This window comes from Scophthalmus maximus, chromosome 3 (genome assembly GCF_022379125.1).
Source record: "Scophthalmus maximus strain ysfricsl-2021 chromosome 3, ASM2237912v1, whole genome shotgun sequence".
Lineage (NCBI taxonomy): Eukaryota > Metazoa > Chordata > Actinopteri > Pleuronectiformes > Scophthalmidae > Scophthalmus > Scophthalmus maximus.
In genome coordinates this window covers 3,981,501-4,002,815 of record NC_061517.1, presented here as the reverse complement: position 1 = coordinate 4,002,815, position 21,315 = coordinate 3,981,501, and the positions used below count along the sequence as shown (strand labels likewise).

The 21,315-nt window shown below is 46.5% G+C and overlaps 2 protein-coding genes across 7 annotated transcripts; one reads left to right on the top strand and one right to left on the bottom strand.

Moving 5' to 3' along the window:
* Positions 1-116: 116 nt before the first annotated feature.
* On the top strand, positions 117-7,515 carry LOC118317317 (lysine-specific demethylase 9). The gene is made up of 7 exons (XM_035645898.2): positions 117-815; positions 2,288-2,994; positions 3,458-3,595; positions 4,116-4,258; positions 4,406-4,573; positions 4,939-5,047; positions 5,336-7,515. The coding sequence occupies exons 1-7, from the start codon at positions 209-211 to the stop codon at positions 5,870-5,872; spliced, it is 2,409 nt and encodes an 802-aa protein (XP_035501791.2). The 5' UTR covers positions 117-208; the 3' UTR covers positions 5,873-7,515.
* ptpn22 (protein tyrosine phosphatase non-receptor type 22) lies at positions 7,461-21,301 on the bottom strand. 6 transcript variants are annotated; one of them, XM_035645894.2, is made up of 25 exons: positions 20,407-21,297; positions 18,235-18,343; positions 17,480-17,556; positions 17,294-17,389; positions 17,043-17,081; positions 16,769-16,840; positions 16,495-16,554; positions 16,165-16,307; positions 14,125-14,191; positions 13,957-14,034; positions 13,726-13,812; positions 12,907-13,471; positions 12,749-12,835; positions 12,532-12,600; positions 11,567-11,638; positions 11,329-11,465; positions 11,200-11,227; positions 10,949-11,017; positions 10,732-10,871; positions 10,260-10,287; positions 8,876-8,938; positions 8,499-8,602; positions 8,383-8,413; positions 8,221-8,295; positions 7,461-8,124 (listed from the first exon to the last, which is right to left on the bottom strand). In XM_035645894.2, exons 1-25 carry the CDS (start codon positions 20,509-20,511, stop codon positions 8,063-8,065), a joined length of 2,463 nt encoding a protein of 820 aa, XP_035501787.2. In that variant the 5' UTR covers positions 20,512-21,297; the 3' UTR covers positions 7,461-8,062. The 6 variants fall into 6 exon arrangements, 4 of the variants coding, with proteins under 4 accessions (XP_035501787.2, XP_035501788.2, XP_035501789.2 ...); XM_035645895.2 differs by having other exon boundaries at positions 10,732-10,868; XM_035645896.2 differs by lacking the exon at positions 17,043-17,081.
* Between the last annotated feature and the right edge of the window lie 14 nt (positions 21,302-21,315).

The following is a 21,315-nucleotide window of genomic DNA, read 5'->3' as shown; positions in this document are numbered from 1 at the left end:
CAGTCCACAGTTTGAACTACGACTCCCGCGTTCGACAAACTACACTACCCAGAAGTCCTTGCGTCACGCGTGCGCAACGGACGGCAAAAGTACCGGAAATGGACTACAGGTGAACGGCAGGAGGACTACAATCTGCCGGGGGGAGGGGAGGGACCTGCGCGGTGCGCGTCCCGGCTGCGAGACCTTTAAATGTAGTGTACGTGCAAAGATGGCAGCGGACCTGCTGCGAGCCAAAGTGGGAGAGGAGAAGGTGAGAGACGGTCTCCATCGCTTCACCAAAGAGAGGAACAACAACAACAAGGAGGAGGAGGAGGGGGGGCGGCGGCGCGACCTGTCGCCGGCCATGGACCACCGGAGGCGGCGGTGTGACACGGTGAAGCTCCATCACCTGCAGCTGCAACGCGCCGCGCACCGGAGCCTCCAGGCGCGTCAGCTGCCGCGACACCCCGGAGCGCACAACTTCACCGCGGACAAGCCTCGTCTCCTGCACCACCACCACCACCACCTCAGCCTCACCAACGGTGCGAAGAGGAGCCTGCAGCCTCCTCCTCCTCCTCCTCCTCCTCCTGCTGCGGCTGGTCCCCGGCGGCAGGCACCGGAGCAGCCGCAGCAGAAGAAGCGAGCGCCGCCCGCCGCCGCGCCGCCGCCTGCGCTCTTCACTTTCCCGCGTCTCCAAGTGTCCGAGGCCAAAACGCGGGACGTCGACGACGCGCGCCGGGACAAAGAGCCGCGGCTGAAGCCCAAGAAGGAGAACGCGGAGGGCGACGCGAAAGAGCGCGCGGAGCTGCAGAACAAGAAGAAGAAGAAGAACAAGGGTGCGTGGAGCTCTCATCTTTATTATTGACCAAAGATCCTGCACAGAATATTTGGCATTAAGTTCTTAATATTAACCCCTTACAAAAACATTCAAGGCCCATCAGGATACATTGAACAAGTGTCCAAGAAGAACACCAAATAAATAATATGCAAGATAAATAATGAGAAGATAATATTATAATAATAATAATAATAATAACATGAATGATAATGAAAGAGAGGTCATAGAGGTCAGTCTTCAAATATGTTCCAAGAGTCATAAGCTCTGAGGAGCGATTTGGTCATTTTCAACCAGGTCCCTTTTAAAAAGTTGAATTTTCATCCATTAGGATTTATAACTTTTGCCTGTAGAATCAGATTGTTCAATATAGAGTCAGTCCCGATGGTTGTGTTGACTCCAGGGCGAGAGCAGTTGTAATGTGCACTTGTATGAACAAGAACATGTTTTTTTTGAGGAACTTTCACAAAGGGTGTGAGAGGTCAAGATGTCACGTGCGTCAACGTCACTTAACTAGAGCTGCAACGGTCAATCGATAAGTAGATGAATGGGCAACTATTTTCATAAACAATATGGAGAGAAAAAAAGGCGAAGTTCTCTGATTTCAGCTTCTCAAGTGCAGATACATTTTTCACGGGGGGGGGGGGCATATGGGGGTCCTGAGACCCTCGGGGTGGCACACCTACACCAAAACCCATAACTGAATTCCCAGAATTCTATTATGAAGTTGCAGTTTATTTTGGAGCTTTGGATTTGATTTTTGGAGAGATGGATTTTGTTACCTTAGTTATTAAATGCTCTTCTTTCCTTCTTACCTTCATTTGGGTCCTGCTCTCCGTGACACAAACCTAACTATACTATTTAACTATCATAAAAATATACTTTATTGATTTAAATGGATAGTACCTAATGTAAAATATATTTTACCTCATGTTTGATATATTTTATCTAATTTAAAATATATTTTACCTCATGTTTAATATCAGATAAAAGCAGAATTTGCAATAATTCTGTTTCTCTTGCACATGTCAAATACAAGTTGCTGGGCTGGCTGCATTTGTTTTTTTTTATTATTATTGTACTTTGACCTAACTATACTCTTTAACTATTATAAAAAGTATACTTTATTGATTTAAATGAATAGAACTAAATGGCAAATATCAGATTGATTGGTTTCAGCGCCACACTTCATGTGCTGGAGAGCAGCGGTCGATAATCACAGAATGTCTCCCAGATATGTCTTGTCATAAACGCTGACACCTGTCAAAAAATCCATATAGTTATGGACATTATCTGACATTAAGCCTTTTCCCAATAGAGCGCAACAGTGACGTTCCGGAAGTGGAAATCCCCATTCATATTCTCCATTGACAATTTGATGTCGTAACCTTGTGGACATTATATCTTCATGAAACATCCCTTCCACTCTCCTCGCCTCCTCGCCCCCCCTCCCCGTCATTCTTGTGTTCGCAGAGCCGAGGCCTCACAATGAGAACATCGAGTCCCTGACACTGCAGGAATATCTCCTGAAGAAGAAGAAGAGGAAGAAGAGGAGGAAGGAGCAGCAGCAGCAGCAGCAGCAGGAGCAGCAGCAGCAGCATTGCGAGGATGAGCACCGCGTCAAGAAGGTGCGACACACGCACAACAAAGCCGTTCAGACTGTGTGTGCGGGGCCGGGGGCAGACCTGCCTCCTCGCACCGACGCGACCCTCCCGGGCGCGGTGAAGCGCGCGGGCGACCGGCAGCCGAGCAGAGACACGATCGACAGCCACCGACCCTACCTCCAGGCTCTCAAACTGGGACACGTCCCCTTCCTCTCCCACCAAGACCACCACATCCGCAGCTCCTGCCTCCAGACGGGCACCTGGTACGGACGCCTCATGCACGAGGAGAGGCAGGCCAACGGCGGGGGAGCGGTGCTGCACGCCTACGCTGACGAGTTGGCCTGTTTGAGTCCCGCTGAGACGGAGTGCTTTGCCCAGGAGTTCCTGGAGTTGGCCTTTGCCGAGAAGTCGCGAGGCGCGGCCACGTACGCCCTGGCGGTGGTGCACAGGGCGGCCGCCTACCTGCCGGACTTCCTGGACTACTTCGCCTTCAACTTCCCCAACACGCCCGTCAAAATGGAGATACTGGGCAAGAAAGACATCGAGACCACAACTATCGCCAACTTTCACGCTCAGGTGTGTGACACGTGTTCCCCAGACACTGGCGCACCGCCGGGTAAACCATTGAAATGTGTTCATAGATCAAGATCATAACCTGTAATAGGAACTGCGATCCTGCGGCGTCTGGATCAGCGGAATGAGCTGTTTCTCTTTTTGAAGTGGGCCTCATTCATTATTCTCTCAACTTATTGTTTTCTCTGTTAAATGAAAAAAAACCAATTGTAAAAAAAGAAAAAAAACAACCAAATTGACGTATTCATGTTGCATGATCCATGCAACAGCCTGAAACCAAATATTGAATTCACCATCAAGAAAATCAATAACTCTCGTCTAAATCATAAAATATTGTAAACAGGTCAACAAATGTTAAATTGTTGTAGGTGCACCTGTGTGTGAAGACAATTTAAACATAGTATGTGCAGTAGTGAATAATTAGTGTGTAGTATGGAACGGACCGACATGTTTTCTCCTGCTCCAGGTGAACCGGACTTACTGTTCAGGGACGTATCGGGCCGGGCCCATGAGGCAGATCAGCCTGGTGGGAGCTGTGGACGAGGAAGTGGGAGACTATTTCCCAGAGTTCCTCGACATGTTGGAGGAATCGCCCTTTCTCAAGGTCGGAGGGAGATTCTCACACACACACACACACACACACACACACACACATCATCATCCTCTAGACCCCAGTTCAGATGTCAGCCACAGTAAGATGCTGAGTTCAGATCACGATCATCATCGTGTCCGGTCTCCTTCTGCTCCACCCAGACGCCACAGAATGTTCCCCAAATGTTCTGGCCCTGTCCCGGGTGTAGGGCGTATTTAAACCCCCTTCAGACCCTCACGTGTTGTTACCCAGCCCCCTGAGAGGACCCTCCCCCTGTAGTGTCTTCTGTACTTGTCGAAACCCTCCGTGTTGTCCCCTCATTGGCCGCCTGTTTGTATAAACCATTCCACAAGACATCCTCGCCTCCAGACTAGATACTGACCTAGTGCTCTGACAACAGGGCAACAAGGACCCCCCCCCCTTTACAACCTCAGTCAGCAGGGCAGAACATTTCCCCGGTGTTATCCCATTTTCACCTGGAATGATCTGGAAGCTAAAACTCCCAGACTCCCCGTTGTGAATGTGCCCACAGATGACCCTGCCGTGGGGAAGCCTCTCCGGCCTGAGGCTGGACTGCCGCTCTCAGAGCGACGACGGGCCCATCATGTGGGTGCGACCCGGAGAGCAGATGGTGCCCACCGCCGACGTGCCCAAGTCTCCGTTCAAACGCCGCAGGTACGACGGCGGCCTCCGGGGAAAAAAATATCCACGAGATGAGAGAATAATGGTTGATGGGAATGTAGAAAACCGAGATGGGTCGGCACGGCGGTGGAGCGCCCGTCTTCGTGTCCTTCCCCTCCTCGTCACTCTGTTTGTGTCCAGGTCCATGAATGAGATCAAAAACCTGCACTATCTGCCGAGGGCCAGTGAGCCCAGGGAGGTCCTGTTCGAGGACCGGACCAAGGCCCACGCCGACCACGTGGGTCAGAGTTTCGACTGGCAGAGCACCGCGGCTGTCGGGGTCCTGAAGGCGGTGCACTTTGGAGAGTGGTGAGTTGTAAGGATTGTTTTTATTATCGATTAATCTCTGGATTATTTTCTCCATTAACCGATTTTAGTTGCTTGGTCCATAAAATGGTGATCGTGTTTCCCGGGAAACCTCAAGATGATGTTTTCTTTTGTCCACACACCAAAGATATTCATTTTACTGTCACAGAGGAGCCAAGAAACCAGAAAATATTCACATTTAAGAAGCCGAAATCAGAGAATTTAGACTTTTGACCTGATTTAGTAATTGATTACTAATCGAGTAACTGTTGCAGCTCTACCGAGTTGTTGTTTTTAATGTTAAATGATAATTGGTCATAAATGTTCGTGATTACATCGTGATAACTCTTTCCTCTTATCTCTGACAGGAATAGCCGACCGCGGACAACCAAAGACGTGGTGTGTTTCCACGCCGGTGACTTCAACGACGTCGTCCAGAGGCTGCAGCTGGATCTGTATGAGCCGCCGGTGTCTCAGGTGGGAGCTGTCGCACACACACACACACACACGCCGGTTGTTTATCACACTACTGTACATGCAGCACGTCCTGCTGAGGGTGACATGGTGGCGATGGCACCGTCAGTAAAGGTTTACCTTCCACCAGCTCTCTGTTCGTGGCACGACGGCCGTTTTATAGTGTGTTGTCCCAGTTGAGGTTGTTAACAGTTGGATGTGAACGCCGGCTGCAAATCAAATTTCCCACACGTGGGACAATGAAGTCGACCATTGGCTCAAACCTGTGACCCGCTGTGTGTCCCCGTGCAGTGTGTCCAGTGGGTGGACGACGCCAAGCTCAACCAGCTGCGCAGGGAAGGCATCCGCTACGTCCGCGTCCAGCTCTGCGACGACGACATCTACTTCATCCCGAGGAACGTCATCCACCAGTTCAAGACGGTGTCGGCGGTCTGCAGCCTGGCCTGGCACATCCGTCTCAAACAGTACCAGCCGGACGACGAGGTCAGCGAGGAGGAGCGGCGCAGCGGGCTCAGCCCCACCTCAGGCCGAGTCTCCCTTTCCTCCCCTGCCAGGCCCGATGCCACCGCAACGCCCCGCGCAAGACCCCAGGGGGGCGACGGCATCCAGGGAGGGGTGGCTAAGGCCGAGGAACCAGAGTTCCAGAGGCCAACGACGCCGCCCCGGGAGCCCCAGGCGGCTCCACCACAGCCCACCCAGTCTGATCACTTGCCCCGGACACACCGGGATCCCCACTTTCCCTCGGCAGCAGTCCCCTCTGGCTGTAAACCCTCAAAACAGCCCGCGCTTCCAAAAGGCCTTGGCCACACTGCCGAGTTCCCTGAGTGATCGATCCCCTGCGCGGACCCCTCCTCTGTGTGGAGGATGTGAAGACTCAAACTGATGAGGAAGCCTTTCAACTCAAACTATTCTTCACACGTTTTTTTAAAACCCTCAAATGTCGGTTGAAATGTCCCCTGCGCTCTTTTGATGCGATGACACACCTCTCTCATTTTCACGTGTCCGCACTGAACTGGAACATGTCTGCTTCCTCGGTGAGCTGGCGTGCATTGTGTACAGAATCGTCGTACTGCGTCAGTGTGTCGACTCGACTGTTCGGATTCCGCGGCCATTGATCGGCCTTTGCAATTTGAATCCAAAGCCTGGCACATGATTGGAATTAGTGGATTCTGGCCTCGGCCAGAAAAGAAAGTCTTTTATTTTGAAAGACAAACATTTTGAAGGGGAGACATTTTTCCTTTTATTTTGAAACGAAAGCGACACACAATTGACTCCTCATGCAACGAGCACTTTTTTTTTTCTTTTTTTTTCCAGCTTTATAATTCGCAGTAACACGCACGCCGCTCTTTATTCAAACGCCATTTTATACCATTTTTCTTACTGTTGTTAATTATTTTATTTATTTTTCCGAAGACTGAACGCATGTTGGTGACCAGTGGTGAAAGTCTCAGATGAAACGATGGCAATCGACGTACAGAGCAGCTGTCTGGATCTTTTCGTCCGGTCGTGGAGTTAGGTTGGTAAATTATTTTTTTATCGTCCTCGCTGGGGACATGTGAACGCCGTCCGCGCACCTCCCTCACTTCATTAATCACACTGTTTTAGTTTGAACTGGTAATGTCACTATAGTTTGACGAAAGGTCACCGAGGTCGTATCCGCTCCTCTGAGTGTACCTCAGTGGTATTAAGTTTTCTTTCTCTGACAGGCCTTATAGGAACTTCTTACAGGATGTAGGCCTCCCACGACTTCTGTCCTAAAATCTTTAAACTTAAACTTTTTAAAGTTAACTGAGTTCACCGAATGATTTGAATTGAAAAGTGCACAGTGCTGCTGAGCCTCGGGGAGGCGTTCGTCCCGTACTCTTTTTAAAATGAGTGCTGTAAAGGAAGCGGTGACGTCGTGATCCTGCCACTGACTCCGTCTTTAGTGCCTTGTACTGTAAAGGATGAGCCTCATTTTTAAAAACTGAGAGGTCTGTTCGCTGGTGAGCAGGATGCAAAAGAGAAAAAGACCGGCAGCCTCAGTGTGTCATGCTTTTATTTAATTTATTTAAATAGTCACATGATGCTTTTTTGTCTTCTACATCTGCTCGTCACACGGAAGCATCGAATCGCCGCATCATCATGTTGCTGTAGATTAGATCTGAGTCCGGAAGCCGCTAGATTATTTTTAATTTGTCAGAAATATGTTTGACTCGCTGAATCAATGTAGGAAATAAATTGACGGTTCAAATACTGTCACATCGGCCTTTTGTCATTTGTCGTGCTGCTCTGTGTTTTACACCAGCGACTGCAGCTAATTCCTGTTTGTACCACTGGGCCATTTTTAAATCATATCTGTCAGTTACCGCAATGGGATCTAATGTGATTCAGTCTAAAGAGGGAAAAAAAGAAACAATGAGAAATTGAGAATGCCTTGACTTTCTATATATTTATATTATTTTTTTAATAAATACTTTTGTGTGTAACCAGTTCATGTCAGACAGTTTAAATGTGCAGTTACATTCATGTGCATATTCAATATGCATCACATTCGCTGTACCTCAAGATATACCATTTTTCACATGTTTGGTTTCTTTTAAAAGAAGATGCTTTTAAAATCATTTTTAAAAAAAGTGATGTCCTGTTTTACCCGTTTTCTTATGTCATGCCAAAAGCACAAACACACACACACAAAACTAAATATATATTGATATGTGTAAACATATATAGTTTAGTAAATATTAAGAAAGACTGCACATTATTCGATAGAGACACTCCTGAGTCTTTTACTAAATGTTCAAGCCATCGGTGCGAGCGGCCACGTTGTTCGTACGCAGTGCAAAAGGCATGAGGCTGGTGACGAGGCACTTCCTGTTTGTCCCCTGCCGGGGGCGCCACTGTGCTCTGCAAGACAGCCGACCTTGGGTGCGTTTCTTCTGAAACGTCCCAAAGTCCTTCAGCAATGCAAGTCTCATTATGATTCTCATTGTCGGGAGAAAAACCTCCACCTCCGATGTCTGGAGCGGAGCGGCGGCATCAAAACCAGCTCTCCGGGTAACTCCGGGGGCCTTTTGGCTTCCTGAACCGGTTTCCAAATCCTGCGCGACATGGAGATGGTGTCATCAAAGAAATGTCATGTGTTGAAATAGACTGACTGTGCAAATTTGAAGTGGTTAAGACGACGCGGGGCGTACCGAAGTTGAACAGTGACGATGAGGTCGGAGGTGGTGCTGCCGGTTGATTCAGAAGTGTTGGAGGGGCCACGGGGGCTGGTGATGTAGGTTCACACCCGTTAGTTCCAATTTTATCCTTACAGTGAAATTTATTGAGCTAAATTTTAAATCCGCATGACTTACATTTTTGCTTGTGTCTAAAAAACTTCAGACTCTGGATAAAAGGAAAGAAAAAAACAGATTGAGGGGACCACACTTTTGGATTGGACACTTTCACCAGGCTGCGTCTCTCGCGTTACCCTTGTTCTTGACATCCCCTTCTCGTGGCCTCGGCCCGCGTTGTTTCCTGGCGTCTCGGCGCCCAGCGAGGGCCCGCAGTTCACATCGTGCTGTTCCGCTTGAGCTGATGAACACAGAGAGCAGATTGAAAATGAAATGATTTGCCCCTGATCCTGTTTTGCTTCTCCTCCATCTCAATGTGCCCGTCACATCGAGACAGAATAAGCACCTGTATTACCGGGCCTTATTAGGATTCACCGTCGACGTGTGATGTACGTGTCTGAACGTTTAAATGCAAGAGCATTCATGTGTCTATTAACAACGGTACGTCACGTGTGCGAGAGGCTTCTGTGTTAAAGTGCGGGGGGGGGGGGCTCAAATGTCTGAAGCGACTCACCACTTCCTGCTCCAGTCACGACCACAGTGGGCGGAGCCAGCTGCCAAGCTGCAGTGAGGGGCTCTGCAGGAGGAACACAGTGATATAAACTCCCCCTCCCCAGGTTCCACACAGACATTCACATCCAAACGTGGCATTTTATCAATCAAACTTTTGTCCCTTGCTGTGGTTAGGGATGCCTCCGCGTGGTGCAGATAGGTGCTGAGACAGCAACATGCAGATTCAAATATAAAGTTCATTTGTAGATTCTTTTTTTTTTTTTTTGTCAAACAAAACAATGCAACCTAAATGCTACCGACAATGTAGAAAACTGGTTTATTACAGTCAACAAAATGCAAACTGCCATCTCAATTTGAAATCAACAAAACAAAAATGAAGTGACTTGATTGATAGATGGATACTAACAAATAAATAGATACATATAGATAGTTAAATGTATAGATAGATGGATAGATGGATTGATAGATGGATAGATAGATAGTTAAACGGATAGATAGATGGATAGATAAATAGATGGATAGATAGATGGATGGATAGATAGTTAAATGTATAGATAGATGGATAGATAGATGGATAGATAGATAGATAGATAGTTAAATGTATAGATAGATGGATAGATAGATAGATAGATAGATAGATAGAAAGATAGATAGATAGATAGATGGATGGATGGATAGATAGGTAGATAGATAGATAGTTAAATATATGGATAGATAGAAAGATAGATAGATAGATGGATGGATGGATGGATGGATGGATGGATGGATGGATGGATGGATGGATAGATAGATAGATAGATAGATAGATAGATAGACAGACAGACAGACAGACAGACAGACAGACAGACAGACAGACAGACAGACAGACAGACAGACAGACAGACAGACAGACAGACAGACAGACAGACAGATGGATGGATAGTTAAATGTATAGATAGATAGATAGTTAAATGTATAGATAGATAGATGGATAGTTAAATATATAGATAGATAGATAGATAGATAGATGGATAGTTAAATATATAGATAGATGGATAGATAGATAGATAGATAGATAGATAGATAGTTAAATGTATAGACAGATGGATAGATAGATAGATGACCTCCCAGGTAGAAATCAATTTGTCATAAACAGCCATACAATAAGAGACAATGTCAAAAAGTACACAAGTGAGGAAAGTACAAAACTGCCACCGACTGAACTACAGTAACCAGACATGATTATCTATTGTTTCCTACAGGAAATACATACTAGAAACCTGATGGACTAGTTTACTGTTGGCTCTAATCTATTCATTACCACAATAAGAGAAAGTGAATGTTACTGTCTTTGTCCTTTGACTTCGAGGTCGAACAACAGGAAGAAAAAGAGGGAGGAGTCTCACCTTGCCTGGAACCTTTGGCCCGAACACTCTGGAGGGAGAGAGAAAAATGTTAGAAATTCTTCATGTTAATTATGTTAATCATGATAATCTTATTACTCATGTCAGCCCAAATCGCTGGGACAGTTTCCCAGAGGATCTTTCACGTAAAAAAAAATTCCTATTTAGTCTACTTTTATAATCTCATGGTTATATTATTTATATTTGTTTTTCATCACTATGAATTGTTTTGTTCTATTTTGTTTTACTAACATTTTAGTGTTCCACTATTGAACTTTAAGGAACTTTTACTATCCTCGCATAATTTCTTTAAATTTTACTTTGTAATTTAACGATCGTTTCTCATCTCGGTAGTTTTTCATTCAACTTTTAACATCCTGCCTTTTGAATTGTATTCGATTCGTTTGAAAGTTTTAAGAAGAGCGGGAGAACGTGAGTCCGCGTTTTCCGCACGCCACCCTGGAATCCCCATCACCTTGCTTCTGCTCATGACAACGTCGAGGAATTTCTTGGGCTGAGAGTTGCCGTCCCACTCGTGGGACCGGCCCGCCCTCGGTGAGGCCCGTCGCGTCTCCATGGGCGGCAGGCAGAAGGCAGAGGTTTCCTCTGGAGCTGCTGCGAGAGAGCAGAGTCAAATGAAATAGCCCTTCACTTCTGTGTTGTGAGGAAGACGATGCTGATGACGCACTCACTCGTGTCCGCTTTGAGGATGAAGGACTCGGGGGTTCTGTCAGGGAGGGAGGGAGTCGGGCTGTCTGCAGCTGCACAGTCAGAGATAATCCAGTCAACAGCAAGTTTTGAAGGTATGATGTCACACATTGCTTTTGTGCATGTGTTACTGTTTCATCTTCTCTTGAAACAATAACAATAATAATAATAATAATATTGGGCTGCACGTTGGTGTGTTTTATCAAAGCTTTTGGATTATTATTTTTTTTTTTACCTGTGAAAGTCATTTTTACCTTCTGACTCTACAAAAAAAAAGAGAATAGTGTTACTGTCACATAAATGCCACAATATTTGCAAAGCTCAAGTGTCGTGTTACACATTGGTGCAGAGGCGCGATTCTCACCTTGCTCCTCACCCAAGGTGTCGTCTCGCGCTGGGCTGCACCGGCAGCCGGCTCTGAGTAACCCGACCATTCTGAGGACGTTCCTATTCGGTTCAGAATCACCACCGGCCTGACCTTCACGATGTGCTCCGCGGTAGCTGAACGACGAGCAAGATCTGAGTGAGACCTGCAATGCACAGCTAAATTTCCTGTAGTTTTTTCTTGTTGTTGTTGCTGCTGTGTGATTATATTCGGTTACCTTGATCTACATCCAGCTCAAATGACTCTGGGGTTCTCTCTGGAAGTGGGGGGACAGGCGACGGGGGGCTGCCTGGGAATATGGAAACAGCTATCAGTGTTTATTCTGCACAACCCCTCAAAGGCGCAACAGACAACTTCTGTGCCCCCTAGTGGTTCCACGTGGCATGACGTTTTTGGCCGGCTGTCCGTAAAGACGCTGCGGTGGCGAGACGCCGGCAAAGACGCAGGTTCTTTTCCTCGGGGCTCCTGAGGAAGTTGTCAACGCCTCGTTGGAGATAACGGAGGAGAAGCTCCCACATTCCTTTTTTCTGGCTCGTAGCCTGAACTAGCGGCAGCGTAAGCATCATGGCTGACTCAGCGCCAGCGGCCGGGCTACTGTCCGAAGCAGAAAAACAACCGTAAAAATCACAACTTCAACAAAAAAACCTCAGGATAAACTTCCGGTAGCACTAATAAGTGGTCTGGTTGTGTTACTGTACGTACAGTAGTAGAAAGAAAACAAACTGCATGTAGTTCTTGAAGCCCCAGTCCGAGGTTCACTCTTGTTTTATCTCTTTTTCTATCATTATTAAGCTGCACCTGCTTTTGTTTTTTTGTCTCTCGCAAGGCTGAGTTGCTTTTTGCCAATTCGGCTGTTCCACCGTCTGACATTTCACATTTCCATCACTGGGAATAGATACGGGAAGAACGCTATTCTCTTCCTTGTTTTGGTTACGCAGTTCCTTTCCTCTTTGACCGCGAACGGCGTCGTCGCTTTTCCTCGAAGACCGCGTTCCCCGAGAGAATAACGCGGCTAAAGCAAGACCGATAGGGGACCAATGAGAGCGCGGACGATATCGCCATCAATACCCACGATGACAAGTAAAAAGTGGTCTGTTTATATTGTAGAATGTAGACCTAACAGAAGTAGTAACAGTGAACTCACTCTCAAGTCGCAATCAACAGCTTCAGACATGTTCTCACCTCCTAACCCCCTGACAGCCTCAGCAGCAGCATTAGGTGGGATGATGACCGACAGACGATCGGAGGGATCTGAAAGACCAGGAGGTGAATGAGTTAGTCAACGGCATATTTAAAGTGTCTTCTTCTTAGATTATTAGAGACTATGAAATAGGAATCACCCTGATTGAGGAGAGAAAGCTCAGAGCAAACCACAGACTTTTACACTGAGGACACCAACCTGTGTCCACGGCCAGAACATAGGATTCAGGGGTTCGTTCGGGAAGCGGTGGAGGTGCCTCCTCGTCTGCGTGAGCTTCAGCGGCATCTACGGAACGCACACCAGTGAACACGAAAACCTCCACTAAACCACGTGCTGCCGCTCATACAAACATTCACCTGAGCCACGAGGGATGTGCCGCGGAGTCCGGTCGTTCAGCGGCGGCGAGGGTGCGCCGAAGACCGGGCCGACTGTCGGCTGGTTGGTGTCCTCGGTGGAGTCCGCGGGCACCGCCTCTGGCGACGGGGAGCTCATAAAGGTGTCGAAGTAAGGGTCCTCCACCATCGCACACATGGCTTCTGCCACAGCTGGTGAGGGCAGAGGGTTTGGTGATGGGACGCTCTCGCTCTCCCGCGCCGCAGCCGCTCCCTGGCTCGCGTGCACCAGTGCGGGCGAGGTCCTGGGTCCCTGCTGCTGCAGGACCTGGCTGGTGACCGCCGTGTCAGGAGAGGCCCGGAGCAGGTGCCCTTGTTGCCGCTCCATCGGCGCGTCATTGGCTTGCAATGCGAGGAGCTCTGACGCCTGGGGCAAAGGCGGGTGGGGTGGTGGTGGTGGTGGTGGTGGTGCATCTTCCCTCTCCTCATCCCGCAGGTGCCGCAACTTTGGCAGCAAAACCAACTCCGGGCTCGGATCCAGGAGCTTGTACCCGGCGCCAGGCGTGACAGCACACGGGACCATTGTCACCTGAGCAGTTTGGAAGAGGAGTGTGAGTCACCACAGCTCTTGACAAAAGCAGGAGAATAAGCGTGCGCCGTGTTAAATAAACATACAAACACGCTGCAGACGAATAAATCGCCAACTTTGTGTGTTTAGCTTCAAGTAACCGGGTAGCTTCGCGGCCACAACTTTCGTTGTTAAGTTTTAAATCGGTACTTTTGTGTATTCACACATGCAAAATACATTTCCAATGCTTCTAGGGTGTGTCGCTGGTTGCTCACCTCATTTTTGCATTTCTGTGCATCCATGGACTGCAGATGTCTCTGAAAGAGTAACTTGATGGTTCTGTACACCAGCTCATACTGTTCCTGATGTAGAACCACAAAAACCTGCTCTGTTAGTCCGCATGGGAATGACGCACGAATCGCCGAAAGGTCATCGATAGAGGGAAACCACTGACAGAGAGACGTTGCCTGAAATGTGGTTGTGCCTCATTTGAGGCTTTGACTCACCTTGGTTTGAACCACCGACGGCCTCTGGGTTCTCATGTTCTTAACCAAGTCGTAGATGTTGAAATCTGGAGTGATCATCTAGAAACAAACAGAACAAAGAGCATTAAACAAGCGGAGATCTCCGCCAGTCAAATCGACAATGTGCAGTTAAGGGTTGTAGCATCCCACCTGCTTCTTCAACAGGTTCCAGGTGTAATCGATGGCACACAGGGCTCCTGTTCTGCCGCAGCCAGCACTGCGATCAACACCAGCCAGAAGTCAGTCACATTTTCAACTCTCATTTCAACGGACATCTTCAAATAGTTCTAAGTCCTCGAGACGACATGAGACACGGTCACACTTGCAACCATTAGATTTTCCAACATGGCGTTATGAGAATCTTTTCTTTAGTGCTCGAACTGCATTGTTCACACCACACACGTCTGATACTCTGTGTTAACAGTCAGCTCCTAGTTCATCCAGCATTTAAAAAAGAAAACCCCAGCTCATCTCAATGGACAGTGGAACATCTCTACTTTAACTCACACCCTGAGAGTATGACAGTGTTTTTCCCAGGTTGACATTAAATTCATATGAAGAAATGTTAATTCATAATATCACACATGATTTTTCCTCCACACAGTATCGCTGTCAGTATGTGTCATCACTAAACCACAAGGGACGGACGCAATAACGTGACCTGGTGCAAAATCTAAAGTGAAGCAGAAAACTCTACATGGGGGAAGCTACAGTAACAACTTTTATCAACACTGTGTCAGAAAGGAGTCGCTTCTTGTATATGCATGATACCGTATCTAGTGGTGGTGTAACAAAGAGTTTGGTGATGTCATGTCTTTTTCCTTGAGGTGCGAGCATAGACATTTTTTTTTGTGGTGAATTCACTGAGAAGTGAGGAGTGACTCATCAGACACATCTCCCTCAGACAGCCGGGCTTTCATATCACATTCATATTTAGCTGCTTCATTTATTTATTTTTTTATAATTTCTAGTCATTTTTAAAATCTTTTGGTTAGAAATAAAAACAAAAGCCACGGGGAAAAAAAAACACCTGATACATTCTAATGTACTATTCAAAAGACATAATTATGGGCACATTTCCAAGTACCTGACTCATTTAAGTGTCACATAGTGTGTGTGAACATCCAACTCTCCCCTTTCTCCATCATCCACATTTACAGAATCGATTCTGCTCCAACTGTCCAACTACGACTGATGAAATAAAAAAAACTAAATGAAGCTCGTCTTCGACATAATCAGGGTTTGGCACATTGATGAAGCTCTTCCTCTTTTCTTCCTTTGCTCGACGAGATAATAAACTCTTCTCACCCTTAAATAACCTTAAATACTTCCCTCTCCGGAGCCAACACCTAAAAATATTCTTGCCAGTGCTCTTTTGCATTGATGCGTGGAAATAAATAGAGACATTTGCTGTTGTCAAACGCGTGGATTGATGCAGTGTTAACGATTAAAGTGTAACTGTCAGTAGATGGGTTTAATGTGGGTAAGCGCTGGAAAACTGCGGGGAAATGCTCACACATGTAGATTAAAACCCAGTGGGTCGTTGGCTAACCGCCTACACTCACTTCCTGTCTCAAAAGAACGAGAGGAAGTGTCAAAACCTCTGAGGCAGCCTTGGAGGTTTTAAGGCCTGAAGCAGGGGACGTACGCTGTACACGCTGCCCACAGGCAACACGTCGCCGTAGTAACTAGTCGATCAAAACACACATTAGAACAGAGAACAAGTCCTGTCCATCCAATAATTGTAACAAAAGTAATAATAAACTTTATTGGCATAGCGTAAACTGGTAATAGTATTTTGCAGGGTTTTTTAAGAATAGTCCCCCATGTTTGTTTCTATCACTTTGGCTTCTGCACAATTGCCAGTTGGTGGTGGTTAACCTGCAAGGACGCACAGCAATGCACCCCCCCCCCCCCCCCCCCCCCCCCCCCCAAAAAAAAGAATCCATAAATAGACAGGTAACTGGCAGGCATGTAAATGCAAATAATCTGTTAAAATATAAAAAAACTATTTCGTCGCACTCAACGCATTTGTGAAAACTCAAGGGGATGCAAACAGTGTGTTAAGGTGTTTTTTTTTTTTGTTTTTTTATTCAAATGTATTAAAGCTGGGATCTGACCCTTGAATGGACAAAGCGGTAGACGGCGGATGGACGGATGGAACGTATTAAATAAGGATGTCCGGCTGACCTGCAGTGGATGCAGATCGGGACGTCGCCGTGGTCCTGGTAGGAACGCATCTCCTGCAACATTTCCAGAATGGGAGGGATGGCGTCTGGCACGCCGTGATCCGGCCAGTTCACATAGTGCAGCTGTGTCAAAGTTCGGCTACACTGGGGGGGGGGGGGGGGATGTTTACAAGGTCGATTACGAGGTCACACTGTTGAAGGCTGACACACTTTTCTTTCTACAATAACCTATGTGATAGGTGACAGGTGAACACATATTACACAAATCTGTCCTTTGCCTGTGAATCATAGTGTCAGTTATCCTCACAGTCGGGGTATAAACACGACTTACATTGCGGTGAGTCAACCTTAACATCCTTGTCAAATAATCTCCTTTATTTTCCTCAGAATCCTGTGAGAAACAAGAAATTAAAAATTTAAAAGAGCAGGATCTTTAGGCCACTTGAGCACTCATTCTTAATGTTTAAAAGAAAAGAGGAGGTAATGTGAATTATCTTGTGCTTTATTAACAGTAGTAGAATCTTGTATTGCACTGATGTTGCGTGAAGGTAATGTGAAATGATCACGTCGCGGTTGAGTGGAACCGTGAGAGTAGAAATACCTACACAGTAAACTGTGAAAGGCTCACAAACAAACGGCTGCTCTTGTTTCTGTGGCCAGTAGCGTTCACTCTTTTTCTAACGGAAAGGGAACAAAGAAAGAAAGACAGAGAAAAGCTCGACTGTGTTCACATTTCACACATTTGTCTGACGTTCAAACCAGGCGTGTGACGCGTGGCGATTGAAACTGTGAATGCAGAAGTGCTCGTGGTGAACACTGGAACAGCAGTGAAACCGAGTGCACCGAGAGCAAATGATGCGCATCGTTATCATATATCACCTTTGCCATCTCAAACTCGCGACAGGCCATCACTACCACCTGCAGGGTCAAACAAGACAATAAGAGATGTGATATACCGAAAGGTGAAATGTGAATAAGAACATCTTTAACTGAGGGCGGGGGGAGGTCAAGAGGTCAGTTTTGGTAGCTGAAGTCGGAACTCCTTTCATCATTTTTAGCACTGAGGCAAAAAGTGTTGAATACCCCTTTCTTACTGTACGGCCACAGACGACAGCCGGGTCATACTGTACCTTTACGTCGTATTCCCATAGCATCCTCAAGAAGTCCAGCACAGTGTGGGGCAGAGGACCCTGAGTGGCAATGTACGCCCGGGGACCTGACTCTCCCTGCCGACAAAACACAGCGAACCACATTGGTCACGTGACGGAACATGAACAGAGAAAAGTATTTTCCTCGCGAGAGCGCTGTGACTTCACCTCGATGAAACTGGCGTTGATGTAGTCCGTGTCATTTTCAGCCGTGGTGAGAGTGAGCCTCACTCTGCTGTGGTCAACTGAAAGGAACGGAATGTGTGTGAATGTCGTGCGACCTATTTACTGTGCTGCACCTCAGCAAAGCCTTTCAGAGGCAAAAAAAAAATATAATTTTAAAAAATTAACAAAGATCAAGTGTAAATAGAAATTGAAAAAGGAGACGAGAATCATTCTCAGTTACTTGCATTTTCCCTTTTTTTTTTTTAGACGATAATATATATATTTTTTGGTGATTTTTTTTGGTCACTTTTAGCACATATTCGCCATTGTCCGATGATAAATATTTTATAATGTTTATATCTTAAAAATAAAATGTAATCAGTCACACCTGCATCACGTATTATTACTAACACATAGAACATATTTTTCACAGCAATCGCCTTTAGGATACCAATTTATTTATCAATAATCCCAGGTAATCATACACATAGAATGAATTCAAGGGTTGTGTTTTTATCATGATATTAATGCATTTGCATCTAATTGCATTTAATACTGTAGAATCGTGATATTATTTCTAATCAATACTTTTTTACTGTATTGATGCGACAGAGGTGCAAATACATGGAAATCAAAAAGTCCCGGTTTCTTAGTAATATCTTAACGTACACAATCTTGTCTACTCAGATGCAGAATTGTATTTATAATCTCATGGTGAAGTATATATGAAACCAAGTTTGTCACAAAGTGAAGCTTACAGGGAACAATGTCCTTGTATCGGTTCTTCTTGATGTTGTCCTGTTTTTCTGCCGTCTTGGTGGGGAAGGTCTTCTCCATACGATACCTGGTCGACTGGATTTTCAATCTCTGAAAGACATGAAAGGGAATTGAATCCAGCTTCATGGCATCAGCATCCACACACAGCGTTTCAGCCATAAGCCAGTTAATGTTGGAGAACTTTTTCTCCCGCTAAATGTCGACTCAAATAAAGAAAAAAATACAGTTTCGCAGTGTGTATTCAGAGAGGTTGAGGTTCAACTTGTGCCAATTTGATTCTAATCTATATCGGTGTCTTGTCCTGTGTTGTAAACGTACCTAGATTAGGTTTACTCTCTGTCAAATTACATTGAAAAAAAGAAAAAATGCCTCTATTAATTATTAAATTAATTCAATTAATTAATCCTTTTAAAAATTAAAGTTTACAATTAGTTAACTTTAAGTTGAACAAACTTACTTAATTTGTGTGTAACCAAGTTGTTGTGTAATTTTGGTTTTAATTAGTAAAACAATAACTCATTATGTAAGGCATGGCGTAGGATGATAATGAGTATGAGTATAAGTAGTATGAGTGGTAATCATTTGAGCTTCAGCATCTCTCTGGTTAGGGCTTCTTTGGGACATACGTGTAAATTTATAATTTTTTATAGAAAACTGTCTGTATCTATTGTAATTTATTTACCTTTTTATTCTTGTAATTTAATTTAGTGTTTAAATTTAGCCTTCAGCTGTATTTCTCAGTCTAACACGACAATCGCAGTAAACTGCCTGTCTGAAAAAACGTCCTCATTATAAAAGAACATCAAACTGAGACATTAGTTATTGGCTCTGCAAGGCTCATAGGACTCAAAGAGGAACATCTCGAACGAGGCCTGAACTATTTAAATCTTTCACAAATGCTGAAAGATTGCGTGGTGGACTGGGCCTCTTTGGAGTCCTTCACACTCCTGACGCCTCGTCTGGATGTGGTCCAAGGTGTTGCAGGTGCTGGTGCAGGCCGCACAGCATTCCGGTGTTGGCCTTCCTCCATGTTGCCGCCAGTGGAATGACGTATTCGATATTTAACAGACGTTGGCCAACCAGCGTCTGTTGGATGTTCAGAGAGCTCCGCTCAGCGTGAAGGGACACAGAGTTTCCATGGTCTTTGCCCTTCTTTCGACTCTTTTACTTGAACTGACACTTCCCAAACCCGCTCGTGCTCTCTTGCTTTCTCCTACTGACGTTGGCTGTTCTGTGAAGAATAAACTTTGGGTGCTGGCATTTCTGTCTTGTAAGAGCAAAACGGAAAAAGGAAGCATCACACACGCGGTCAGTTTGTATGTGATTCAACCCCTTCGATGACCGGAATCGGTGAATCACTGCAGGGGGAGGACTTCCAATCCGGAATTGACTCTGTGCGGAGGGTTTGACACTCTGAAACTCGTGGGCACGTCCAACGCTCACAGGCCTTTGTGGAGACACTGGGCTTTTTGTTCACAGGCCGCTCTTCTTCCCGCCGCTCCGAACAGTCTGCTTCAGGCCTCGCCGACCATCTGCGCCATCTGCACACCACACAAAGTGCCTTTTTGTTCTTCGAGGAAGTGATGCAAGAGACGCCTTCCTCCCGGAGTGGTCGTGGTGCGAGCAGCATGACAGCAGCATGAGCTGTCCCCCCGGGCACTGGCATGTCACCGGTCACCATGGCAGCAGCCCGCAGATGATGTCACGCTCGGGCTCGAGATTCCTGGTGTGGAATTTTGTGTGTGTGTGTGTGTGTGTGTGCGTGTACATGTAGGCATGTACATGTGTGTGTGTTAATGTACATGAAATGTGCACAAGACTAATGATCAATGAAGAAATCACACCACATAAACAGACTTAGAGTCTTGTAGACTTGTCATGCCCCTTCAATGACAAGCGTCGGTGCAAAGAGGAAGCACAAATATAGCGTTGGGGAGAAGTCAATGCAAGAGCACCGCGTTACTTCCCTGAAACGTGACGATCGCTCGCGAAAAGTTGGAGCGTTCGCCGACACTGTGCCAGACAGACGACCTCGGTCGGTACTTCAGTACATATGGTCTCTGACGGTGTGATGGTGGGCGTCCGCGACGCAACTCGCGGCTGCACTGCGCCAAAAAGAAAAAAAAAGAAGGAAACATGAATCTTAGACTCACGGCGAACTCCCCGGCAAAGCCGTTCGGTGCCTCCTCATCCGCGGCCTCCTGTGTCTCCAGCTGGAGCAGGAAACCCCTCAGTATCCAGGCCTGCTGCTCCTCCATGACTGGCTGTTCACTGGCCGGGATGTGGCTCCTTTCATGTCAGGTCACAGAGGTCGTCGTGCCTCAAGTCATGGAGGGAGGTCCGGGTGTCGCCGCCGCCGCCGCCGCTCAGAGCACTTCTCTATTGCGATGCTCCCATCAAGGAACTGTTGTGAGGGAACTATTCAGATTTGTCTGAGAGGAAGCCAGAGTAAACCAACAGGTTCTGTGGTCATAATGAAAATGTTGCCGCACCCCCTGTAGGTGTCTCTCACTGGGTCCTAAAGTCACCCGGCTGTTTGATTGCGCCGCGGCGTCACAGAGTGGACCGCACGCTCAGGAGCAGGCACTGACAGCTGCTCCTCCTGTAAGTCCCACAGCAGGACCAGCTGCAGAGGAGGAGCGGAGGAGGGAGGGGAACGGGAGCCTGGGAACCCTGGAAATCCTGATGTCGTGAGCCAGCGATTACCCACAGCCCACTCAAGTCTCTGGGTCCTTTACTGTAAACCCAGAGTGGCCAGTGGTTCTGGCAAACCACCTCACAGCAATTGTGATGAAATAATATGAGGTAGTCAATTTAAAAGTCTGTATTTATTTGACTGTGACTTTGTCTAATTTCTCCTTTCACCGCAGGATTTTCAAAGAGCAAAGGGAGGAGCTCTGTTTCGATGGAGGCATTAAATCATCCGTACGAGAGTTGCATACAGCCAATAATAATAAGAGCGGGAGTAAAAAATAATAAGACACAAAGGCACACGGACATCCCACGTAGCTATGAATGAAGATATTAAGATGAAGATACCAGTATTTTCAGAAAAATGATAA